Source organism: Herpailurus yagouaroundi, unplaced genomic scaffold (assembly GCF_014898765.1).
Source record: "Herpailurus yagouaroundi ecotype Mexico unplaced genomic scaffold, PumYag 160, whole genome shotgun sequence".
Lineage (NCBI taxonomy): Eukaryota > Metazoa > Chordata > Mammalia > Carnivora > Felidae > Herpailurus > Herpailurus yagouaroundi.
This window is the reverse complement of record NW_024412401.1, coordinates 43,846,754-43,868,685: the sequence shown is the minus strand read 5'-3', so window position 1 is coordinate 43,868,685 and position 21,932 is coordinate 43,846,754. Positions and strand designations below refer to the sequence as shown.

At 39.3% G+C, this 21,932-nt stretch overlaps 2 protein-coding genes across 2 annotated transcripts in view; both read left to right on the top strand.

The window, feature by feature from the left end:
- The window catches only part of LOC121034917 (complement C5-like), a 42,700-nt gene extending 35,174 nt beyond the window's left edge, over positions 1-7,526 (top strand). The window contains exons 19-21 of the mRNA XM_040482156.1: positions 1,573-1,646; positions 3,969-4,085; positions 7,324-7,526. Coding sequence (XP_040338090.1) covers positions 1,573-1,646; positions 3,969-4,054 — 160 coding nt within the window. The 3' untranslated portion in view covers positions 4,055-4,085; positions 7,324-7,526. The remainder of the gene's footprint in view (positions 1-1,572; positions 1,647-3,968; positions 4,086-7,323) is intronic.
- Positions 7,527-16,880: 9,354 nt separating this feature from the next.
- C5 (complement C5) overlaps positions 16,881-21,932 on the top strand; it is an 87,183-nt gene continuing 82,131 nt past the window's right edge. Inside the window, exons 1-2 of the mRNA XM_040482143.1 lie at positions 16,881-16,985; positions 20,630-20,822. Coding sequence (XP_040338077.1) covers positions 16,921-16,985; positions 20,630-20,822 — 258 coding nt within the window. The 5' untranslated portion in view covers positions 16,881-16,920. The remainder of the gene's footprint in view (positions 16,986-20,629; positions 20,823-21,932) is intronic.

Below are 21,932 nucleotides of genomic sequence, written 5' to 3'. Positions count from 1 at the left end.
AATCCAAATCTGATCATGCCATTTCCCCACCTAAAACCATTTCTCCATGACCCATCAGGCAAAATCAATGTAGATTAAGACCCTCTCATCCACTGCTCTTGCCAATGGCTCCAGCCCATCTCCCAGCAGCCCTTGCCACTATCCTTTATTGTGCCCTCTGTGCTCCAGCAGTACTTGGTCTGTGCAGTTTTCTTACCTTTTCCTGGAAATCCTCTTTCTTAATCCTCCACTCCTAACAAAAGGCATTTCACATTTGACAACCAACTCAGACACTGGGTTCACCAGAAAGTGGCCCCCAAAGAATTAAATACTTACCTCTCTGCGTTCTTACTGTAGTTTGTACATGCTTGTATTGAAGCCCTTATTACCTCTGTGATCATGTATTTGTTTACATATTTCTCTCCTCTTCTAGAATAAGTTATTTGAGGCAGACAGCTTGTTACTTATCCCTGTATTTAGTCTTAGGACTGTGCCATGCACATGATAGGCACTTAGGAAATGTACTGTTTAGACTAAATGGACTTTGATATTCTGAAAATTCCTTTTTGTTTCAATTGTTTTTGATTACTCTACTTTTCTTAAAAGTAGAGTTCACTGAAAATAATATAATTTTAATTTGATAACTTATCACAGCCCTTTCAGTTTATAAAAGTAGGGCAATGAAAACAAAACATGGGAGTATGTTGAACCATGTCTTAATCCATCTGGGCTGCTATAACAGAAAACCACTGACTGGGTGGCTTATAAACAAGACATTTATTTCTCATAGTTATGGAGGCTGAGAAGTCCAAGATCAAGGCACTGGCAGATTTAATGTTCAGTGAGAGCCCACTTTTTGGTTCACGGATAGCCATGACAGAAGGAATGAGGGAATTCCCCAGGACCTCTTCTGTAAGGACACTAATTCAGTTCTTGAGGGCTCCACCCTCATGACCTGAGCATTTCCCAAAGATCTCCCGTCTAAATGCCATCACACTGGGGATTATATTTCAACGTATGAATTTTGGGGGGGATGCAAACATTCAATCTATGCCAAACCATATGTATATGCCTGTAACCAAGCATTCTTGACCCACACAGCAATTTTATATATTTCAACTTAATTGGTGTATAGGCAATTATCCTGAGAATGTAGGAGTCCCTTGTTGTCCTTTGTTCTTTTCTTGACTTTCTCCCCACCTATGGTCACTGATTTAAAATTTTTTTTTCTTAATGTTTTTATTTATTTTGAGACAGAAAGGGACAGAGCATGAACAGGGGAGGGGCAGAGAGAGAGGGAGACACAGAATCCGAAGCGGGCTCCAGGCTCTGAGCCATCAGCACAGAGCCCGATGCGGGGCTCGAACTCCCGAACCGCGAGATTGTGACCTGGGCCGAAGTCGGACGCTCAACCGACTGAGCCACCCAGTCACCCCCTATGGTCACTGATTTAACTTTGTTTTCTTGTGATTTGCTTCAAGAGCCCATATGTGAAAACTGTAAACATTTCTGATTAATAGACCATGTTAAATTGGTTCCAGGTTAACTAAGGCTCACCTGTGTGTGATAGCTGTGAAATATTTTATTTTCTAGGCATCAGATAGAGTTGACGCTACCTGATTCTCTAACTACCTGGGAAATTCAAGGTGTTGGCATCTCAAATCAAGGTAAACAGATAGTATGATATACTGAATTAAGGAGCAGTTTATTCATTGCAATATGTTTATCATTCTATCGACAGTTTATCCAGAACTTTGGCAATAGCATATTTTAGACTCTCATTGTAAGCTCGTATGAAAAAGATTTATCTATATGTTTTTGAACATATTTTGTTCATTTGATGTTTTTGTAAGCCATCATTATATGAGCCACAGTTTCAAGTTCCTACTTTCCTAAAACTGTTATGATTTGCTGGGAGGTTGAGGTGGAGGATAAAAACAGGACTCATTACTGAGTTTTCCCTCAAACTATGGGTAACAGTGCAAATCAATATCATTTGTAAATTATTTTTAAGGATATTTATTTGAAGGGTGCCTGGGTGGCTCAGTTGGTTGAGCATCTAACTCTTGATTTCAGCTCAGGTCATGATTCCAGGGTTGTGAGATCAAGCCCCACATCAGGCTCTGCCTGACCATGGAGCCTACTTGGGATTTTTTTTTTTCTCTCTCTCTCCCTTTCCCCAGCTCACACACCCCCATTTGTGCACACCTTCTCTTTCTCTCAAATTAAAAAAAAATGTTATTTCATTTTTTATAATTCAATATTTCACCCATTAAATGGTTTCCATAATGTATTAATGTCTTTGGCTACACTGAAAAATAGGATGGAGACAGACTGCTAAAAAAAAAACAAAAAAACCAAAAAACTATGCCAATTTTATAACCAGAGCACTAACAACAGCAACAAAAGAACAATAGTCTGATAAAGTTCCAAAGATATTAAATTCTAACAGAAAATGTTATAGTACATACAGTACTTTAATCTTTAAAAAGAACACAAGTAAAGGTAGCTAAACAGAAGGTTGTGTGAGGGATGGCTGTGGTGGCTGAGTTATGGAGAAATGTGTAGACGTCTGGGGAAGCTGATGGCCAAATGGAGCCGATGAAAATATGTGGGGCAAATGGACGTTGTGTCATAGTACTCAGTTCCTCATTTGCTGGCTGCTTTCAGCTGAGTAATGTACTTGTGTTCAGCTCCTATTACATGGTGGCCAAAAATATTGAAGTGTTAGGGGAAAAAGTGCACATGAATCACCAGGATGCATTGCCATCATTCCCTGACTTAGCAGTCATTGCAAGCTAAGAACATTCAGGCCTATACCTGGAGCTGAACAGACTGTGCCTAAAAAAATGTTGTGCGTGTGTACTTAATATTTTTATCCAGTGCCTTAAGGAAATGATTCTCAGGCTAATGGAAGTTACTAATGTTTTGTTGTGGTGGTGGTGGCTGAAGTTCACAAACTAATGGTGCAAATGTGAACACTGAGTGGATATTTGATGATACTAAAAACTCTCATTGTTGTTTTTTTTTTTAATTTTTTTTTTAACATTTATTTATTTTTGAGACAGAGAGAGACAGAGCATGAATGGGGGGAGGGCCAGAGAGAGAGGGAGACACAGAATCTGAAGCAGGCTCCAGGCTCTGAGCTGTCAGCACAGAGCCTGATGCGGGGCTTGAACTCACGGACCATGAGATCGTGACCTGAGCGAAGTCGGACGCTCAACCGACTGAGCCACCCAGGCGCCCCTCATTGTTTTTGACAGTGAGGTTAAAAAAATGGAAGTTATTGTCTTTGAGAGATATATGCTGAAATATTGACAGAGAAAATAACGTGATACTGAGATTTGCCTCAAGATATTTCAGGAAGTTCAGGAGAGATGGGTACAGAGGAAACAAAACTGGCCATGAGTTGATAATAATCACTGAGCTGGCTAGTGGGAACGTGGAGGTTCATTATGCCATTCTTTCTACTGTTTATATAAGTTTGATTTTTCCTATAACCAAAAGGGTACTTTTTTAACTTTACAAATAATCATAATAAGGCCTCTTTGTTTATGGCCATTATTTGAATGTTGAAGACAAAGCCTGCCTGCCAGATAGTCCCGTGGCTCACTCTGCCACAGGTTCCGGGCTTCCCCTGACCACCTGTGTACCGGACCTTATCTTCTTTATATGTGTCACTGCCTCATAGTTTATCACATATTGTTTATGTCTTCGTGACTAGAGGGAAGATTTTGCCTGTCTTGTTCACTATTGTATCTGCATTAGCTAGAACAGTGGCCCATGGTGGTAGACTAAGTATTAATTGATTCGAGAAATAAGCATCACTAAGTAGAACTTTCAAGAAGAAGAGAGAAATACAGGGGGAAAAAAAAGGAAACTCAATATCGTCTTTTTCTCTTCCTCCAAGTAAAATACAAGAATTTTGGAGAAGAAGAAGTACCCTGGGGGCCCCCTAATGTGCTTCTGTGCGCTGTCACCCCTCACAGGTCTGTGTGTTGCTGATGTGCTGCAGCTCCAGGTGCACAAAGACAGTTTCCTGGTCGGAGACAACAATGTGGCAATCGTCAATTAAGAGGGACAGTTTCCCACACTAAAGTTCCTAAGTAAGTAGGTAAATATGTGGCACCAGAGTCAAGGGCTGAGAAATATAATGGTAAATCCACTACACACAATTCACTTTAATGTGGCATGAACACTGCCCTTAATGCAAAAGGATCTGACATCAGGGAGGATTGGGGTGAGGGGGAAGGAGTGAGAGACTCTCAAGTTGTATATAATTAACGTATCACCAGAGAAAAGGAATGGAAGTTTAGGTGAGAATAAGGTCATATTTTTGTTGGGAATGGTGGGAGTTGAGGGAAGACTTCCTTAAATTAATCCACAGAAGCACAAGACTGGTGGTTGCCAGTGGTGGGGTTGGGGGCTGCGAGAGATGTGGAGTAACTGCCTGATGGGTAAGGGTTTTTTGTTTTTTGTTTTGTTTTGTTTTTTTGAGCAATGAAAATATTTTGGAATTAGATAAAGGTAGTAATTGCATAATATTGTGAATGTACTGAATACCACTGAATTTTCACTTAAAAATGGTTAATTTTATGTTATATGAATTTCACCTCAAAACAAAGAAAAGTCTTCTTGTACTAGCTAATGTTGGGGAGGGCAGTGGAAGTCCCCTCCTCTGTAAAAGTAGGAGGATTGGCAGATAAAATCATCTCTGTCCCACCCCCACATCACTCTGGACATTTGGGATGGATCTCAGAGAATGGGTAGGATTTTCACAAGTAGAAATAACGACTGGAGTATTTTATGATGATAAAACAGCATACATATGGAAAGGGGAAACCATGGACAGTTTATTGTGGCCAGACCCTAGTAGGCTTGGAGGTAAACATTCTTTTGAACTTCTAAATTATTCCCAGAAGCAGACTAAAGGACCCTTCCCAGTCTTACAGTGAGTTGATGGCAGACCTAAACCTAGAACTTTGGTCTTTTGACTTTTAGGCTTGTGTTCTTTTCACTATAGAAAATAATCGATTCCATATGCTTTAGATCAACAAATTGGTCTTAAATAAATTGTACTAAGAGTTGCAGTATATTTAAAAATGAATATGTAATCCAGGAATTAAAACCCCAAATCTCAGCCTGGAATGACCATATAGTTAACACCAGTTTGTCTTTCAGAGTTCCAGTGAGAGCCATTTTCTTGGGGAACCTTCTATTAGCCCCAAGCCCTGATAGAACTGTTACTTTCCTTTCTATTTATCTCAAGTCTATCATTACACTCATAAGCATGCTTATATAGCTAATGTCTGTCTCTCCTACTAATCCGACCTAACATTTACTGAGGACTTAATCAAGGTCAGATCCATCCTAAGCTTTTTGCAAGAATTCATTTACCTAATTTTCACCATAACCCTATGAAGTAGATATTTCATTTGTTCTCCCTTTACGGATAAAGAAACTGAGGCACACAGCGATTAATTTGTGCAAGTCAAACAGTGAGTAGCAGAACCAGGACCCAACCCCAGCAGACTCATTCACGAGTCCACACACTGAAGCTCCTCCCTGAGAGCAGCAGCGACTGTCTCTATGATTGCATCCTCGGCACCTGCCTGCCCAGAGCGTGTGCACGACTGTCAAACAAACGCATGGTTTCAATGCGAGCTCAGGAATGGCTCATACTTGGTTGTGTAGCCTGAGCAAGTCACCTGGCTTCTCTGAACTCAACATTTATCCTAACCACCATGTTTAGAGTTGTAAAGCCCAAATGAGATCATGGATGTGAAAACACCTTGGACAAGAATGAATGTTTAAATAAATATAAATGCACAGGATGACATAGTAAGGATGCTTCATAAATTATATTCTTCTAAATACTTTAATTATTTGAGAGAATCATAGATTTGGATTCACTTTTGTTCAAAAAGCATTTGAAGAATAGTTCAGATAGAAGTCTTTTTCAGTGGCACGATTTGCCTCAATGAGATGCATTATTTGGTAACAATTCTCACTGGCTTGAGTAACCTGCCAGCAATGACAGCTAATTGCCTTTTGGACAGAGGCTTCACATAGATCTTAACTTCTTCCTTCATATATTGGAATAGGCTCAGTTTCATTTCCTTCAGAGTTCAGCATTCACAAGATTTATGTGTATTATTTATGCTTTTAATTAAGGCCTCAAGTAGAATAAAAGCACACTTAACCTTACTTGGGAATTGATTTCCATTTTAAAAACAGTAATGGGGTCACTCACTTTTGATTGGCTGTCCTAATTATAAACCCACTAAATAAATGGTTACCTAAAAAAAGAAAGAGGTTATTAAACAGATGAATCAAAAGCAGTGAACTGCTCTTATTTATGGTGCCCACTTTTATTTCTAATTTATTTCTAATGCTTTTATTAGAAGTGAGGGCCCTGGAGCAAGCCCTGTAGTAGAGATCCAAACCTAGACATCAACCCCAAATTCTGGCACCATAACTAAACCTTCAGGTTTGTACTCAGCTCCTTGACTCCTTTGAAATACTATGGCAACTTGAAGTTATGGATTTCAAGTCATTCTATATTAAAGCAAGTAAAAAGAGGGAATCTTTCAGAGACAAATTCATTGCCAGTGTTCATTCAGCCCACAGTTACTAGCATTGACTCAGGTGGCGGGCACTGAGATGGCAATAAGAAGTGACTGCTGAAGCAGAAAAACAGAAAAATTCCGAAACACCACCTACCACTGTTGTCAATATAGAAATTTCCTTTTTTTTCTGCAACTGAGATAATTTTGTAATAGCAAGGTATGCTTGACCAAACTTGACCTGATACCCTGATTTGTACTGTTTGGCCCCGGGTCTTTGCCCTTGCCTTGAGTATCTTCGTGGTGGTTTGCTCATCTCTGGCTACTGATGGCCAGAGAAAAGATCTCCTTAGTTGAGTACATTCCTGGCAGAAAAATTCACCTTCCCCCCCCCCCCATAAGCTCAAGGTCTTAAAATGAAATATTTAAATATATTTATGAATTCTGCCTTTCCGTACAAAAGAATACTCTGTATTGCCAAAAATAATAATCTTTGGGAGTTCTGCTAGAATTCAACATCATGTTTTGATATTCAGGAATATGGAACGCAAAAGATGAAAACACTTGTGTCAGCGAGTACTAACTAACCTGGAATTCATTCTTTCTTTCCTCCTTATTATCAAAACCTGAATTTTAGCTGGCCTTCATTTCCCTTGAAGTTGGGCACAGCCTATTCCCAAGTCTCTTCATGAAATGTATGTATGGGACTTTGGAGAAGGCTGCTCAAAGCAAGTGGATTCAACAGGGAGGGGTCTCTTTTCTGCCTTCCTTTTTGCAGCCCTCATCCTACAAACAATGGCTGGAGTTCCAGCAGCCAACATGGACCATGAGGTAACACTGAAGATGGAAGCTAGGTGATAGCATGGTGGAACAAAAAAATAACGGCCCCTGCCTCTGAGGACATATGGAAATGCCATTGCAGCCTTGGACTTCTTTTATGTGAGAAAGAAATAAACATATACCTCATTTGGGCAACAGTGATTTTGATTGCGTGTTATATACAGCAGAACCTAATTCTGATTATTATAAACTCATTTTCTTTCTCTGGCCCTGTATAACTCCCCTGTCATAACGCTCATCACAGTTTGGTTTAACTGTTCATTTGATGGTCTGTCTTCAACACTAGACTCCAAGTTCCTTGAACATCCTGTCTAGTTCCCCATTGCTTCCCCAACCACTGTCTGGTACATTTTAGGTGCCCAGTGAACATTTGTTGAATGCTTGACTGCAGGCACACCTAAATCTCAATTCTCTCTTCTCTCTTTCTCTTCTCCATCCTTTATAGATTATTCCTGCTATCAGACTTCTCCATCTGATTAAGCCATCATTCATCTCTCTCCATCCCTAATGACAGCCCAGCCATCTCTCTATCTCATCCCAGCCTCTTGCCACCCCCTGCAACATTCCCATCCCTGTCCACCACATCCTTCATTCTTAAGCCAGGGATACCTGGGGTGCACTCCACCAATTTCACAAGGGTGAAGGACATTATTCTTAAAAGGGAGAGCTAGGATGCTAATACAGGCCTTCTCGCCAAGTGCACTTGAAGCTAGATCCCATGTGGCACCTGGGGCTGGGGTTCCAAGGACCCTTGGGGAATTCTGAGAGACAATTCCAAGCCCAAACCATGGTCTTAGCAGTTCTCAAGGTGCCCCTTACCCATGGCCTGTGCCAGGGCTTGGTGCACAGGATCCCCCCCCTTATGTGGCAGAATTAGCCCTCCCTCTTTCCCAGATCCCTGTGGTCTCAGCCCCATGTTCTGTCCCACAGTAGCTGGCATAGTAGCTGCTCAGATGAGGAAACCTGTCCAAGCAAGTGAAGAGGCCACCAGAGATGTCCACACTGAACTGCCTTTCTTGCTCCCCTAACAGAGTAGGGAAAAGCTTTTAAGAGGCCCTACACTCACCCCAGCCAGATCACATCCATCATTCCCCAAGATCTTATTTTCTTAAGGGAAAAGTGCAGAACTCCCAGAAGTGATTCTATGTGGTCTAGAGGCAAGATGTTATTAAATGCTGAGTACATGTGGTATAGGATTTGGCATCTACTTCTCCTTGCTCATATTATATATGCCTCAGTTCTGATCTTTGAATGTCTGCCTCCTCCCTGGTCTATCTTTCTTTTTTCTTTGCAGCTTAAAAAAATTATAGTAAAATATATATAACATAATATTATTTTAACCACTCATAAGTATACAATCCAGTGGCATTAAATACATTCACAATGTTGTGTAACCTTCAATATCATTTATACCCCAAACCTTTTAATGATTTGTAACAAAAACTCTGTGCCCATTAAATGATGACTCCCCCTCCTGGTCTGTTTCTTGATCAGAGACCCTTCCTCCATCATGGCCATCCCCTGACCTCAGCCGTATAGTTAGGTAGGTCCTACCTAGTTGCCAATAGTCCATCTTAATGTGATTTTCTGCCTGGCCTCTTGAGGAACGCATCCCAACATGACCTACCTGTTAAGATATCACTTTCTTAGACCCCTGATACTGGCTGCCTCTCTTTTGCCTCGTTTTGAAAGTGCCTTGTAGATGCTGGCTGCCAAAAGGAATGCTTTCTAAGCATCTACAAGCTAGGACACTGTCTGTTCCACCCTTGTGGGGGCTGGCTTGCTTCCAGGTCATATCTCCTAGCTCATGCCAGTCTGTACGTCTGCCTAAAGTAACTGAGCTATTGTGTCCTTTTGACAACCATCTTCCCATCCTTATCATTCTCCTCCCAGATTGCAATCCCTTTGCTACTTGCCCTGTGTTATTTGAAGAGACTCCATGTGATGTTAAGAGACTTTGGAGTCATATATGGCTCTGCTCCTGGCTTCGCTACTCCAGAGCTGGCTTCGTGGACATGCAGCTTGTGCAGTCACAGAGGGCCCAGCACTCAGAAGGGCCCACACTTCTGAATTTATTAATAGTTATATCTTTGAACCTGTGTCTTATAAGTCTGATGGGGAAATGGAGCATGTAGGTGAACAGAGGAGATATGTGCAAACACATGTGCCCACCATTCCTTTTCACCCCATTCACATAGAGCATTCACGATACCCCATGAACACAGAATACCAGTGGACCCACAATGCAGTTTAGGGAGACTCAAAGTGAATACAAAGTAAGTATGTCATGTCTATGATTCAACAAGCAGGGTGCTGACAGCCTTTAGAGGCCATATATTCCTTTGGAGCCAGAACTTGGTTTGAATGCAAAAACAAACAAACAACAACCACAATGGCATTCTAAGAAACACAAATGACAGAGGAAACTCGTCATATTCTTTCTTGTTCATGTTATTAGCCAATGACTTAAACTAAATATGATGACACAGAAGGAAGGGGAAATGCAGGATAACCCATAGCTCCTTTTCCATTCAGGCTTTTCTTACTCTTCAGTAAGCAAAGGTAGAGAGTGTTGGTAGAATACACACATGTCAAAAAGTAAAATAACAATTGAGTTTGTTTTGCACTGCATTTCCAATGTTCTGATAAGAACAAAGTATACATGCATGTATGAGATCTGAAAAACAAACTGCGTGGTCTTGGTGATTCTACATATGAATTAAGTGCCCTTGTATTAGCATTTAAAACTAGCATCGCACTAAATGAAGATGAATGGTAAAATTCACGCCATTAATTTTAACCTTTGATTTTCCTTGACTTAGAATAACATTAAAAATAGCAAGTAAAAAACACCATTGCAAGTTGAGGAAGAGACCACAGAAGAAATGAAAAGGTTTTTATGTTTTAATACCGCACCTTTTCTTACTTTTTGAATAAGCAGGTCTACATTTTCATCTTACACTGGGACCCTCAAATTGTACAGGTGGCCTTAGCTACTTCTTTCTGTGTGATTCTAGGCCCCCTTCCTTCCTTTGAGCCCTTTCTGATCATCAGGGTCTTTGTGTGTAAAATGAGAACAATGCCAAATCATGCCAACCAACATCAAGTGGCCTCTGCTGCTGAGCAATCATTTTATTCATTCCTTATTTTCTTTCTAAATAAGTTCCATGAAGATATCTGTACAGCAGTCTGGTGAGGGGGAGTCCATGGACAAATGGAGGAAAAGAAAATTCTAAAGAGGGAGCAGACTAAGCCTTTGAGAGGTTTAGCAGTGATTTTTGGAGAAAAATCCATTGAAAAGTTCTGTGATATTTGGCTTTTTTTTTTTTGTCCAATTAATGGAGACTTTTTTTTGTCCAATTAATGGAGACTTCTGCATGTTTGGAGGCAGAAAGAAAGAAGTTGATAAAGCAGGAGAGATAAAATGCTTAAAAAAATAATCATAAGAACTCCTTACATGTTTATATGATTTCCAATGCTCAGGGATATCACATTTCAGCATTCCTATAAGAAGGCAAGGTAGGCATTGCTCTCTCCAGGAACTGAAGGAACTAGTTCTCAGAAGGGACGAGAAAAGGGAAGTCTGTGTCTACCTTGGAGAAGGTGTTACGTGTTAGCACTGGCCATCAGCACAGCACAAATTATTCCAGTCTGCTTTGGGATGCGGTTAAGTTACTACCAGCAGGTGGCGCTTTCAAGGAGCTGTCTGAACCTGCTGCTCTTTAGGAACTTAAAGTATGCTTGAGAATTTTTATTTTTTAATTTTTATTTATTTTTGAGACAGAGAGCATGAACGGGGTAGGGTCAGAGAGAGAGGGAGACACAGAATCCAAAGCAGGCTGCAGGCTGTCAGCACAGAGCCCGATGCGGGGCTCGAACTCACAGACCCCGAGATCATGACCTGAGCCGAAGTCGAAGGCTTAACCGACTGAGCCACCTAGGCACCCCAAGAGTATGCTTGGGAATTATTGACTGGTAAGCAAGTGCCCATTAGTGGTGGTACTGAGCACAAGGAGCTTTCCCCAGTATTGTATCGTTAGAGAAACAGCTATTCTAGTGTACAAGTTTAGTGTTGCTAGGTAATGGCAGGGATTCAGGAATGCCTTAGCTGGGTCATTTTGACTTGGGTTCTCTCAAGGACCTAAATACAAGATCATCCATCCTTGGATTTGGATCGCCGTGTTCCCTAGGGTGTGGCTTACCTGGTTGTTCTCTGGCTGTGCCTACCTCTAGCCTTGTCAGGTCATCTCCCCAGTCTACCATCTGCCTGGTTGTCTGATCAGCTAGTCTTACCTCAGCACCCTGTGAGGAAGAGAGAACTGGACAGAAGTCAGATTAGTCCTTCACTTAATGTCATACCTATTCCCATGTAGTACCTTTGAGCCTTTGTCTAGAATTTACAATGGTGTGTAAATAAAAATCAGAATGTGTGGATCAGGCTGTATAAAGTATTATAGAGTTTATAAAATGGAGAATCAATTACAAATAGCTGGAGGAGGGGTCAAAGAGAAGCTAAGACTGCGGCCTGGTTTGGTATGTCTCTCTTCTTTTTCCTACTGACCCTACCACAATCAAATCCCCATCTCTGCTAGTTATTAGATGTGTTCCCTGAGGCAAACCACTATATTTTTCTGAGCCTCAGTTTCTTCATTGGTGACCTGAAGGTTATAGCACCCTTCAGAGTGGTTGTGCAGATCAGAGACCATTTGTGTAACTTCATTATTGCAATAATGGATACACATTAGGAGCTAGTAATCGGTGGCTATTACGTTGTCATTACTTGGATAAGCTCTTTAAAAGTTGAGAACATGTCCTCTATGTCTGGCTCTCACAAAGCACCTATTAAAATTCACTGAAGTTCAATAGGTCTTGTTGAGATGGTGAATTAACATTTATGCCCTTCCTTCCTTTAAAAAAAAAATATTTACTTATTTTGAGAGAGAGAGAGAGAGAGAGAGAGAGAGAGAGAGAGAGTGCACGCTCACAGGTGAGGGAAGGGCAGAGAGAGAGGGAGAGAGAGACATGGAGCTCGATCTCATGAACCTGTTAGATCATGACCTGAGCCGACGAAATCAAGAGTTGGACACTTAACCGAGCCACCCAGGTGCCCCTATGGCTTTCCTTCTTAATTACTAAACCTCCTCCTGCGAAATAAGAAAATGCTTCAAACAGTATCTTTCATAAGGGTCAGAGTGAGGAGGACCTTTTTGAGCAACGACTTCTTATGGTTTATAAGGAAAATAGTAGGGTACACATAATCTGCTAATGGAAATCAATGTCATAAACAAAAGAAAATTTTCTTTAAATGCCTTCTAAAAAGGTTCTGGTCCATGGAAACCTTTTTGTGCTCCTTTGCTAAGTTAGGCTATCAGACTCTCAGGATGTAGCAATTAGATAGACTCTTAAGATGTTAGTCATCTAATCCCAGACCTTTAATTGACAGTTGACAAACAAAAGAAGTGGGAAGCAAAATCTGCTGGGTTCGATGATAAAGATAACGTTTCATCCTGAGAGTCATGCTACCATTGGTGTTGTGGTCTGCCCAGCAGCGGCCAGGAAAATAAAACTGTATCAAATACAGATTGCCATGATGCTGTGCACATATTTCCAAAAAAAGAGTAGAAGGTCATAAGTCTGTCCTAGCCAATAAGAAGAACAGTGACCATTCTCAGATTCACGCTATGTGTCAAGAACTACATACATGTTTCATATCATTCTCCCATCGGCTCTATGAAGAATTATCATTTGATTTTATAGACAATGAAAGTGGATCTTAATTTGGCCAAGATCCCATCCCTAGATAGGCAGTCAGGATTTGAGGTCGAGCCTGCCTCACTTCAAACCATCCTTTCTTTTTTTTTCAATGAAATATTTCAAACTTTTAGAAAAGTACAGTGAGTGATGTATCAAACACCAGTATAACTACTGCGAAACTCCCCTGAATTATTTGTAAAATATTGCCATACTGACTTCAGATCTTCCTTTAAAACAAAACATAAGGGATACAGTCTGTGTACCCTTTTCCTACACCTTCCCCCATTCTCCTTCCCTTCCCAGACATTACCGTTTATCCTGATGCAGTATTTATCTTTCACAATCATGTTTATGTTATTACTACTGATGTAAATGTCTATAGGCCATAACATTGCTTTGCATTTTTTTAAATTTATGTTCGTGTTATTATGGTCTTTGTGTCATTTTGCAGGTTGGTTTTATCAGCCAACATTGCTTTCCATTGCATGAAAATACAGTCATGTATTTACCGTTTTTCTATTGTTCTAGGTTGCTGCCAAATTTTGCTATGACAAATAATGCTACAAAGAGCATTCCCGTGCTAGTCTCTTTAGGCAAATGTGTGCACATTTTCTGGGGTATATACCTAGAGTTTCGACCTTTCCATTATCCTCTACCAGGCCTCTTGGAGCTTGTGGTGAATTGCTGAGCAATGTTGGGGTACTGGGGTCTTGGCTGTAGGATACAAGCACAGGATTGTGAAGGAACAAGGGACTTATAGAGGACTTGGTGTTGACAGCCCAAGTCACTTGGGAGAGGAATTTTAATTTGCAGCTAAAGCAGTGGCTCTTGGGCACGAGATGAAAAAGAGATTAGTTTCTCCTTTGGCCTGATCAACTGAAAAACTAATTTCAAGCTGGACTTGGAGATGTTAGTAGAAGTAACGGGAAAGGACCAAGTGAAGCAAGAACGCTTGGAAGAGGTTGTTGGTACTTTAAGTCAACAATTTTTAAACCATGTGCCCAGGGACCCCAGAGTTCCCATTAAGCCTCCTCAAGGGCCACCTGGGGGTGCACCTGGGGGAGACAGGCAGACAGCCTGCACCCCACTGTGCTTCTCTCAAAGCACCTCTACTCCAACTATTTTACACATTGGAATTTTTGTCAAGACTTTGTTTCAGTAAACTATTGTAGCTAAGTGTTTTTTTTAATCCATTTAAATAGGAGCACCTGGATGGCTCAGTCAGTTAAGTGCCCAGCTCTTGGTTTCAGCTCAGGTCACGATCTCAGGGCTTGTGAGTTCGAGCCCCACATCTGCTTGGAATTCTCCCTCTCTTCCTCTCTGCCCCTTCCCCACTCATGCTCACTCTCTCTCTTTCTCAAAATAAATAAATAAACTTTTAAAAATCCATTTAAATATATAGGAAGACAAGTAACTAAGGATTTTGTAGTTTGTACCCCAATATTCCCTCTCACGTGGCTGTTATAAATAGACTGAGTGGGCTGCATTCTTCAGTGCTGGTAGCACTAACCCATATATATCCCATATTTCTGATGACACACCAACTTGAGGATATAAATAAGGTAAGAATAATAGTGATAGTATTGGGCTGACTATTTAGGTGGTAGGAACACCTTCATATCATGGTGACTTCCGAGAATAATAATAAGGAATTACGCTATTTGACTGGAGTGAAGAAGGGCAACATTGAGGCTGAAGAATCAAGTAGAATCCAGATCAGGAGGGGCCTTGTGAACTAAGTGAAGTCATGTGGGCTCTGTCCTGAGGGTAGAATCAACATGGCATTAGCAGGAAGGCCAGATGACCAGCAAAGTTTCTGCCAGACTTGGATTCTCCTCTTTTAGAGTTGCATATTTGTATAAAAGCTAAAAACTACCCCCGAAAGTCAACATTGTGAAGAAGAATCCACCTCTGAGCCATGTTTAAAAGGCAGTTAAAAAGTTTCAAACACACTTGAAAATCTGTGAATTGAATTTTGGTTTTAGTGGGGACCTCTGAGATCCATTATTTTAAAAAGTGTTTTCGGGGTGCCTGGGTGGCTCAGTCGGTTAAGCGTCTGACTTCGGCTCAGTCATGATCTCGCGGTCCGTGGGTTTGAGCCCCGCGTCAGGCTCTGTGCTGACAGCTCGGAGCCTGGAGCCTGCTTCGGATTCTGTGTCTCCCTCTCTCTGACCCTCCCCCATTCATGCTCTGTCTCTCTCTGTCTCAAAAATAAATAAAGGTTAAAAAAAATTTTTTTTTAAAAATTAAAAAAAAATAAAAAGTGTTTTCTTTCACAGAAATATGCCAATATGTTTGGAAATGCTTGCAAATGTTTGCAAATATCATTTATCACTATTGATTCTATAATACAAGCAAACTTCCTTGGGCTTAAAACACAGATATCTATGATGATTTGAGTATTCTTGCTTTCTCCTAAGTATCTTTTCCCGAAAATGATGGCAAAAGGACTTTGTTTGTTTTAACTTGACCCATCTTTCGTAACCCAGTTTAATCATTTCACAGATTCCCTTTTGAAATAAATGTACTAGATTGTCAGACAATCATGGAAGATTTTTTTTATTTCTAACATGCAAGAAATATCTTTAGTGAAATTTGTATATCAAATTCTCTTTTGTGTGACATTTTTCTAATGAGTTTAGTACTAAAATGTTGGTAAGGTTAAAACCTTATTTATTCAAAGCAAGGAATGCCAATGTGACCCTAAAACATCTGAATAATTGAAAAATGTCTAGAGAAATTGGTTCTGTTACTTTAGAATAAAGTACCTATTAGGTAATAAGGTAGATGAGTACAAATATAAGGAAGATTGTACATAAATTTTTTTCTAGCAAACATAAAACATACAAATCTCAAGGATAAAATTTTATTTCATTCTAAGTTAATAGACTTGTTTGTTATAGGAAGCTTTTTTTTTTCTTCAGCTCTTCTATTAAAATTATTGAAATCTTCATTGAAAGGTATAAACATGAGTTTATTTTTAAAAAAAGATATTCTGCATCTGAATGAATGCAAATTTGGAATTTGTGTCATATGAATTAATAGATATTGGAGGATATCCATTCCCTGCTAAATAGAAAAGTATTTGATGGGTTATTTCCTAGAAAACAATGCCAGTGTCCTCAGCATGGCATTTTCATTGCCTATCACAATCTTTCCTGTACCTAATGTTCAGCATCTTCTGTAGACTGGGACAGACCAAGGAACAATTCCATAGAGCTTCTCTGAAGATCTGTCTTATCCTTAGGCCATTTCCAGTGCCAATGACACAACCACTCAGGATTTCTCTAGAAAGATTACTTCATGAGCCTTGTCTAAACCAGACCTATCCTAAAATCATCTCATTTTGAAACTGAATCCTGGTGGGTCTCTGTCAGTATCAGAGCATATAGATTTATCAGAGGCATGCTCACAGACTGATACAACTTCAGAGCAGGTGTCCTGGTCAAAAGGGATAAGGCCAAAGGCAAAGAGATCTACTGGCTTCTAGCTTTGAGCCATTCATTCTACTGTCAAATTCCCATGTTAGAATCTCCTTATTTGTATTAATCAAAATAGATCTCTAGGTGTAAATCCCTCTCTAAAAGATCTCCTACCTCTGCATCTGGGCATTAAAGGGTGTTTTTCAGTTCTGATTTTAGTTTTCCGACTTAAAAGTCCCTCTTTCTGACATTAATAATTAACCAGTAAACTAATGTACCCAAATTCTTCAATCTCAGTTTATTTAAAAGGAGAGTAGCTTCAAAAAGGTTATATCCATGGTTTACTGATACCTCCAGCCATGGGCCTTTGGGGCATACTTGTTTTTTTAATCTTCCTGGGTAAAAGTTGGGGACAGGAACAAACGTAAGTAAAAGAACCCATCTTCATTTATCAATGCATCTTAGTTGTGATGAGTGAAAAATAAATTCAGTAGATGGTGCTAATTTGAAAATAACTTTCTACTTCCTAGAGCACCTGGTGAATAGTCTCACCTCTGAATGAGAAAGTCATGGAAGCATTTTGATTTGAGGAGTGGCTTACAACACAGCAGCTTTATGGGATTGTTATTTATAAAAATCTACATAAGTGATTGTTTGAATTCCTCTTCAGAAGAGCAGAAAATAAACTCAAGATAACAAACTTTCTTGCCATTGATTGCTTATTTCTATTTGGTTCATAATTTTCTTTGTATATTCCATGTACTTATTGTACATAGTAAAGCACATGTTACTTTGAGGTCAATTCTAATACTGTGATTTGAAAACCTATTGTAACTGTTTATGTAACTAAATTTATGAATTAATTCTTCACAAATTTTGGTGTTATAGAAATATTGTGCATTTTAAAGTATTTCTTAAAAAATACTGGTTTGGGGGCGCCTGGGGGACTCATTCAGTAAAGCATCTGACTTCCGCTCAGGTCACGATCTCAAGGTTCATGCATTCAAGCCCCATGTCGGGCTCTGTGCTGACAGCTCAGAGCCTGGAGCCTGCCTCAGATTCTGTGTCCCCCTCTCTTTTTTCCCCTCCCCTGCTCATGCTCCGTCTCACTCTGCCACTCAAAAATAAATAAATGTTAAAAAAATACTGATTTTGGGGGCACCTGGGTGGCTCAGTGAAGCGTCCAACTCTTGATTTCAACTCAGGTTATGGGTCAGGCTCTGCACTGACAGCGTGGAACCTGCTTGGGATTCTGTCTCCCTCTCTGTCCCTCTCCTGCTCGTGCTCACTCTCACTCCCTCTAAATAAATAAATAAATGAATAAATAAAAAAATGATTTTGTATCTAGAAATAGCATTTTAGTACTGAAAAGGAACTGGAAAGTATCTAATTGAACCTACTTATTTCACATATAAGGATAAACCCAGACAGAGGGGAAAGTGACTTGCCAAAGATCATGCTGCTGGAGGGAGACAAAAGCAGGGCTTGTATTAAGGATTCTTTTTTTTTCCACTTTGGTTTGCTTTTTCTTTTTTTCATTTTGTCATAAATGTATACATAAATATTGAAAATATAAATATAAATGTATACTCAGGATGTCATAAATTTACAACACTCTCCCACCCCTATCTGAGTTTCTTACATGGCCACAATCTTACCCCCTTCCCTCGGTAGTTTTTATATAGTCGCTTTTGAGAGGCAAGTGGCAAAAGTTCAGGGAGATTGAGATTAAGTGACTTCAAATTAGTAGTAGAATTAGGACTAGAACCTGGGTCTCATGATTCTGAATTCTTTCTACTACACCGTACTGGCCCTTAATAAGCACCTCCTCTCTTTCTCTGAAAAAATGACAGTGTGCTGTTTACAGCATAGCGAACAATATAATTAATTTGACTGATTGATTCAACAAAATTTATTGAGCACCTACCATGTGATAGGCACTGGGGATGTAATAGGTGGTATAAAGCTTGCATTCTAGTGGGAGAAGCAAATGATGGGTGGATGAATGAACCAATGAATGAATGAATAATATTAGGTAGCTATCAGTACAAGGAAGAAAAAAATAGAGTCAGAGGATAAAGAAATGATGGGGTCTTACCCCAAAGTTGTAGAAAGTGAGAGGAAGCAAATTATGCAAATATCTGGGGAAAGAGTATTCCAGGTAGAGGCCAAAGTCATATTTTTGCCTCTCTGCAAGCTCAGTGGCCTGATCTTCTTTTCTTTTTAAAATATTTTTAATTAATTTATTTATTTTGAGAGAGACAGAGAGAGCGAGTGGGGTAGTGGCAGGGGAAGAGAGAATCCCAAGCAGGCTCTCCACTGTCAGTGGAGAGTCCAATGTGGTGCTCAAACTCACAAACCATGAGATCATGACCTGGGCCAAAACCAAGAGCCAGACACTTAACCAATTGAGTCACCCAGGTGTCCCTGGCCTGACCCTCTTAAACTGTTGAAAGAAAATAAGAAAAGTAGGATATATTTTTTTAAGAATGGTTTTTTTATGTAAATAGATTGTGGTACTGATAAGCCAATAAAGACCAGAATCTGTATGAAGGGTGATTCCAAAGCCATCTTTTAGGGACTTCTAAATACTGAATACTTTATGTTTTATCACCACCACCACCACCACATGGACAATTCAAAATTAAAACAATATTAAACTGAAAAAGATAAAACTTACGAGAATGCTGAAATTAAAATAGCATATTTTTCTAGATTTTTCAGATTGCATAACTCTTGCTATCTAGTTTAGTATAGCAATTGAAATTGTTAACCCAGGAAACGGGCTGTTTGGGTTCAATTCCTAATTCTGTAACTTAACTGTGTGACCTTCGGCAAGTAAATTATCAGTTTCTTCATCTGTAAAATGGGACTAATAATAAGATCTTCCTCACAGAGTGGTTGTAGCACAAGGTGAGTATATCTATCTACCTATCTATCTATCTAGTTGTTAAAACAGTACCTAGCACAGATTTCAGGAAATGTACCTTATTATCAGCAAAACTTAACTTTTCTCATTTCCTCCTCTTCCTGGGTAAGCATTTGAGGAATTCAGATGATGGTTGGAAATCTGGAGATCTTTTCCCTCTTTTACAATTTGTTTGCTGCCAGATGCTTTAAAAGGACTTAATTGCTTCCAAATTAATTTCATTTGTTACCAAAGACTTCCTGACTTTTTAAACGTCATATTGTTGACATTGGCCCGCAATAATTCTGCCAGGTGCCATGGCAGGTGGCCTCCAGGCCTGTTCGGCCACTTGAATTAGTCCGTCACTGTGACCTTTTGGGTTGGAGCACACTTTTCTTTTCCTGTGTAATCACACATATGGCTCTCACTATCCAAATTAGCCACTTTCATGAAATATAACTAAGAGTTTATATTTGTAAGTGTTCTTTTAACAAACCAATGAAAATACACACATTTAAAAAATTTATTTCAAAAACCTATATAGACTCATTTGCATTCTTGTATAAACCATGTGAAAAACAGTATTGGGAATAGCTTTTAACTCATTTTAGTCAAATTAAGGAAACTTAACATTTATCGAGTACTAAGCACGCTAGGTGTTTTCATATACATATTCTCATTTAGTCCTTACTGCAAGCTGGTAAAGAAGGTGATATTTTCACAGGTAAATTATTTTGGTCTTAGAAAGGGTTAGTGACTTTACCATGGTCACTCAACCAGTAGATGACAGACTGGAATTCAATCCCTGGTGCCTTTGTCGCCTTCTTCTTCATTCAGTAAATATATTGACCTTAGGTACATATTCCAGTCAACAGCATTCAGAGTCTCTCTTTGCTGCCGCGGCTCAGGGAAAGTGTTATTAGTAACTTTCTAAATGCTAACTAAATCTCCAGCTCTGTTTCTCAAGTCTTAATTCCAAGCTTCTTCTTCTTGGAAGCCATGCCGAAATTATCCTAGATCACTAATAAACTTTGATTTAAAAATACCACTTTTGAGAAAATGTGCCTATTTGAATTTCTCAAGTGAGATGAAAAAATAAGAAACACGACGAAATGCAATCACCTAAAGATAACGGCCCTTTTTTTGTCCTGTTTCAACAGGTATGTCATTTCAGCGCCAAAAATATTCCGTGTTGGAGCATCTGAAAATATTGTAATTCAAGTTTATGGATACACCGAAGCATTTGATGCAACAATCTCTCTTAAAAGTTATCCTGATAAAAAATTTAGTTACTCTTCAGGCTATGTTACTTTATCCATGGAGAATAAATTCCAAAACTCTGCAGTCTTAACAGTATGTATTTATTCTTCATTTTCTTTATACATACAGAATATTCTCAACAAAATGTGTACCAACTTTGAATGTTGTAGAGATTTGGCCATTTATTATCACTCACCACTGTGTAATTATTAAATGATGTCAGTCACCCCTGATAATACGGATGAAACAGAAAACTCTAAATAGAAGAGTTGTATCTGCTTTTTGAGCAATGCATGTAAATTGTAATGATCGTATTGAAAAGTAAAATTGTACTAATGCAAAAATATTTGGAAATTAAGTGAAAATACTTGCTAACTGTGAAAATTACCATTACAAAGAAATTGAAAAATATGAATATGCATCTTGATCTGTAATGCACTGCCTACAAAACCCCAACGATGCTATAGAACATTTGTTAGCTTGAACTCCAATATTCTGCAATTATAGCTTCCCAAACTAATAAAATTATTGGTTACCTGAGTGAACAGCTCCCATTGACAAACTGTATCATTCTGGATCAAATAACTTTTCCTTCTATGAAGATATTGTAGTGTACCTTGGTTAGAGTAGTGTTTGCAGCCATTTCTTATTTAAAATTCTAACTAAAAATTACTTCCTGCTCAAAATGCTGTTTTAAATTCTGATATAGATTCAAAAGTAAACAACCAGAAAATCAAAGACAACTAGACATGGAAGGGGCTCTGAAGCTCATTTAGACCAGTGTTTCTTAAATTGTGGTTTATATACACTATGGAATACTACGTGGCAATGAGAAAAAAATGAAATATGGCCTTTTGTAGCAACGTGGATGGAACTGGAGAGTGTGATGCTAAGTGAAATAAGCCATACAGAGAAAGACAGATACCATATGGTTTCACTCTTATGTGGATCCTGAGAAACTTAACAGGAACCCATGGGGGAGGGGAAGGAAAAAAAAAAAAAAAGAGGTTAGAGTGGGAGAGAGCCAAAGCATAAGAGACTCTTAAAAACTGAGAACAAACTGAGGGTTGATGGGGGGTGGGAGGGAGGGGAGGGTGGGTGATGGGTATTGAGGAGGGCACCTTTTGGGATGAGCACTGGGTGTTGTATGGAAACCAATTTGACAATAAATTTCATATATAAATAAAAAAAATAAAAAAAAAA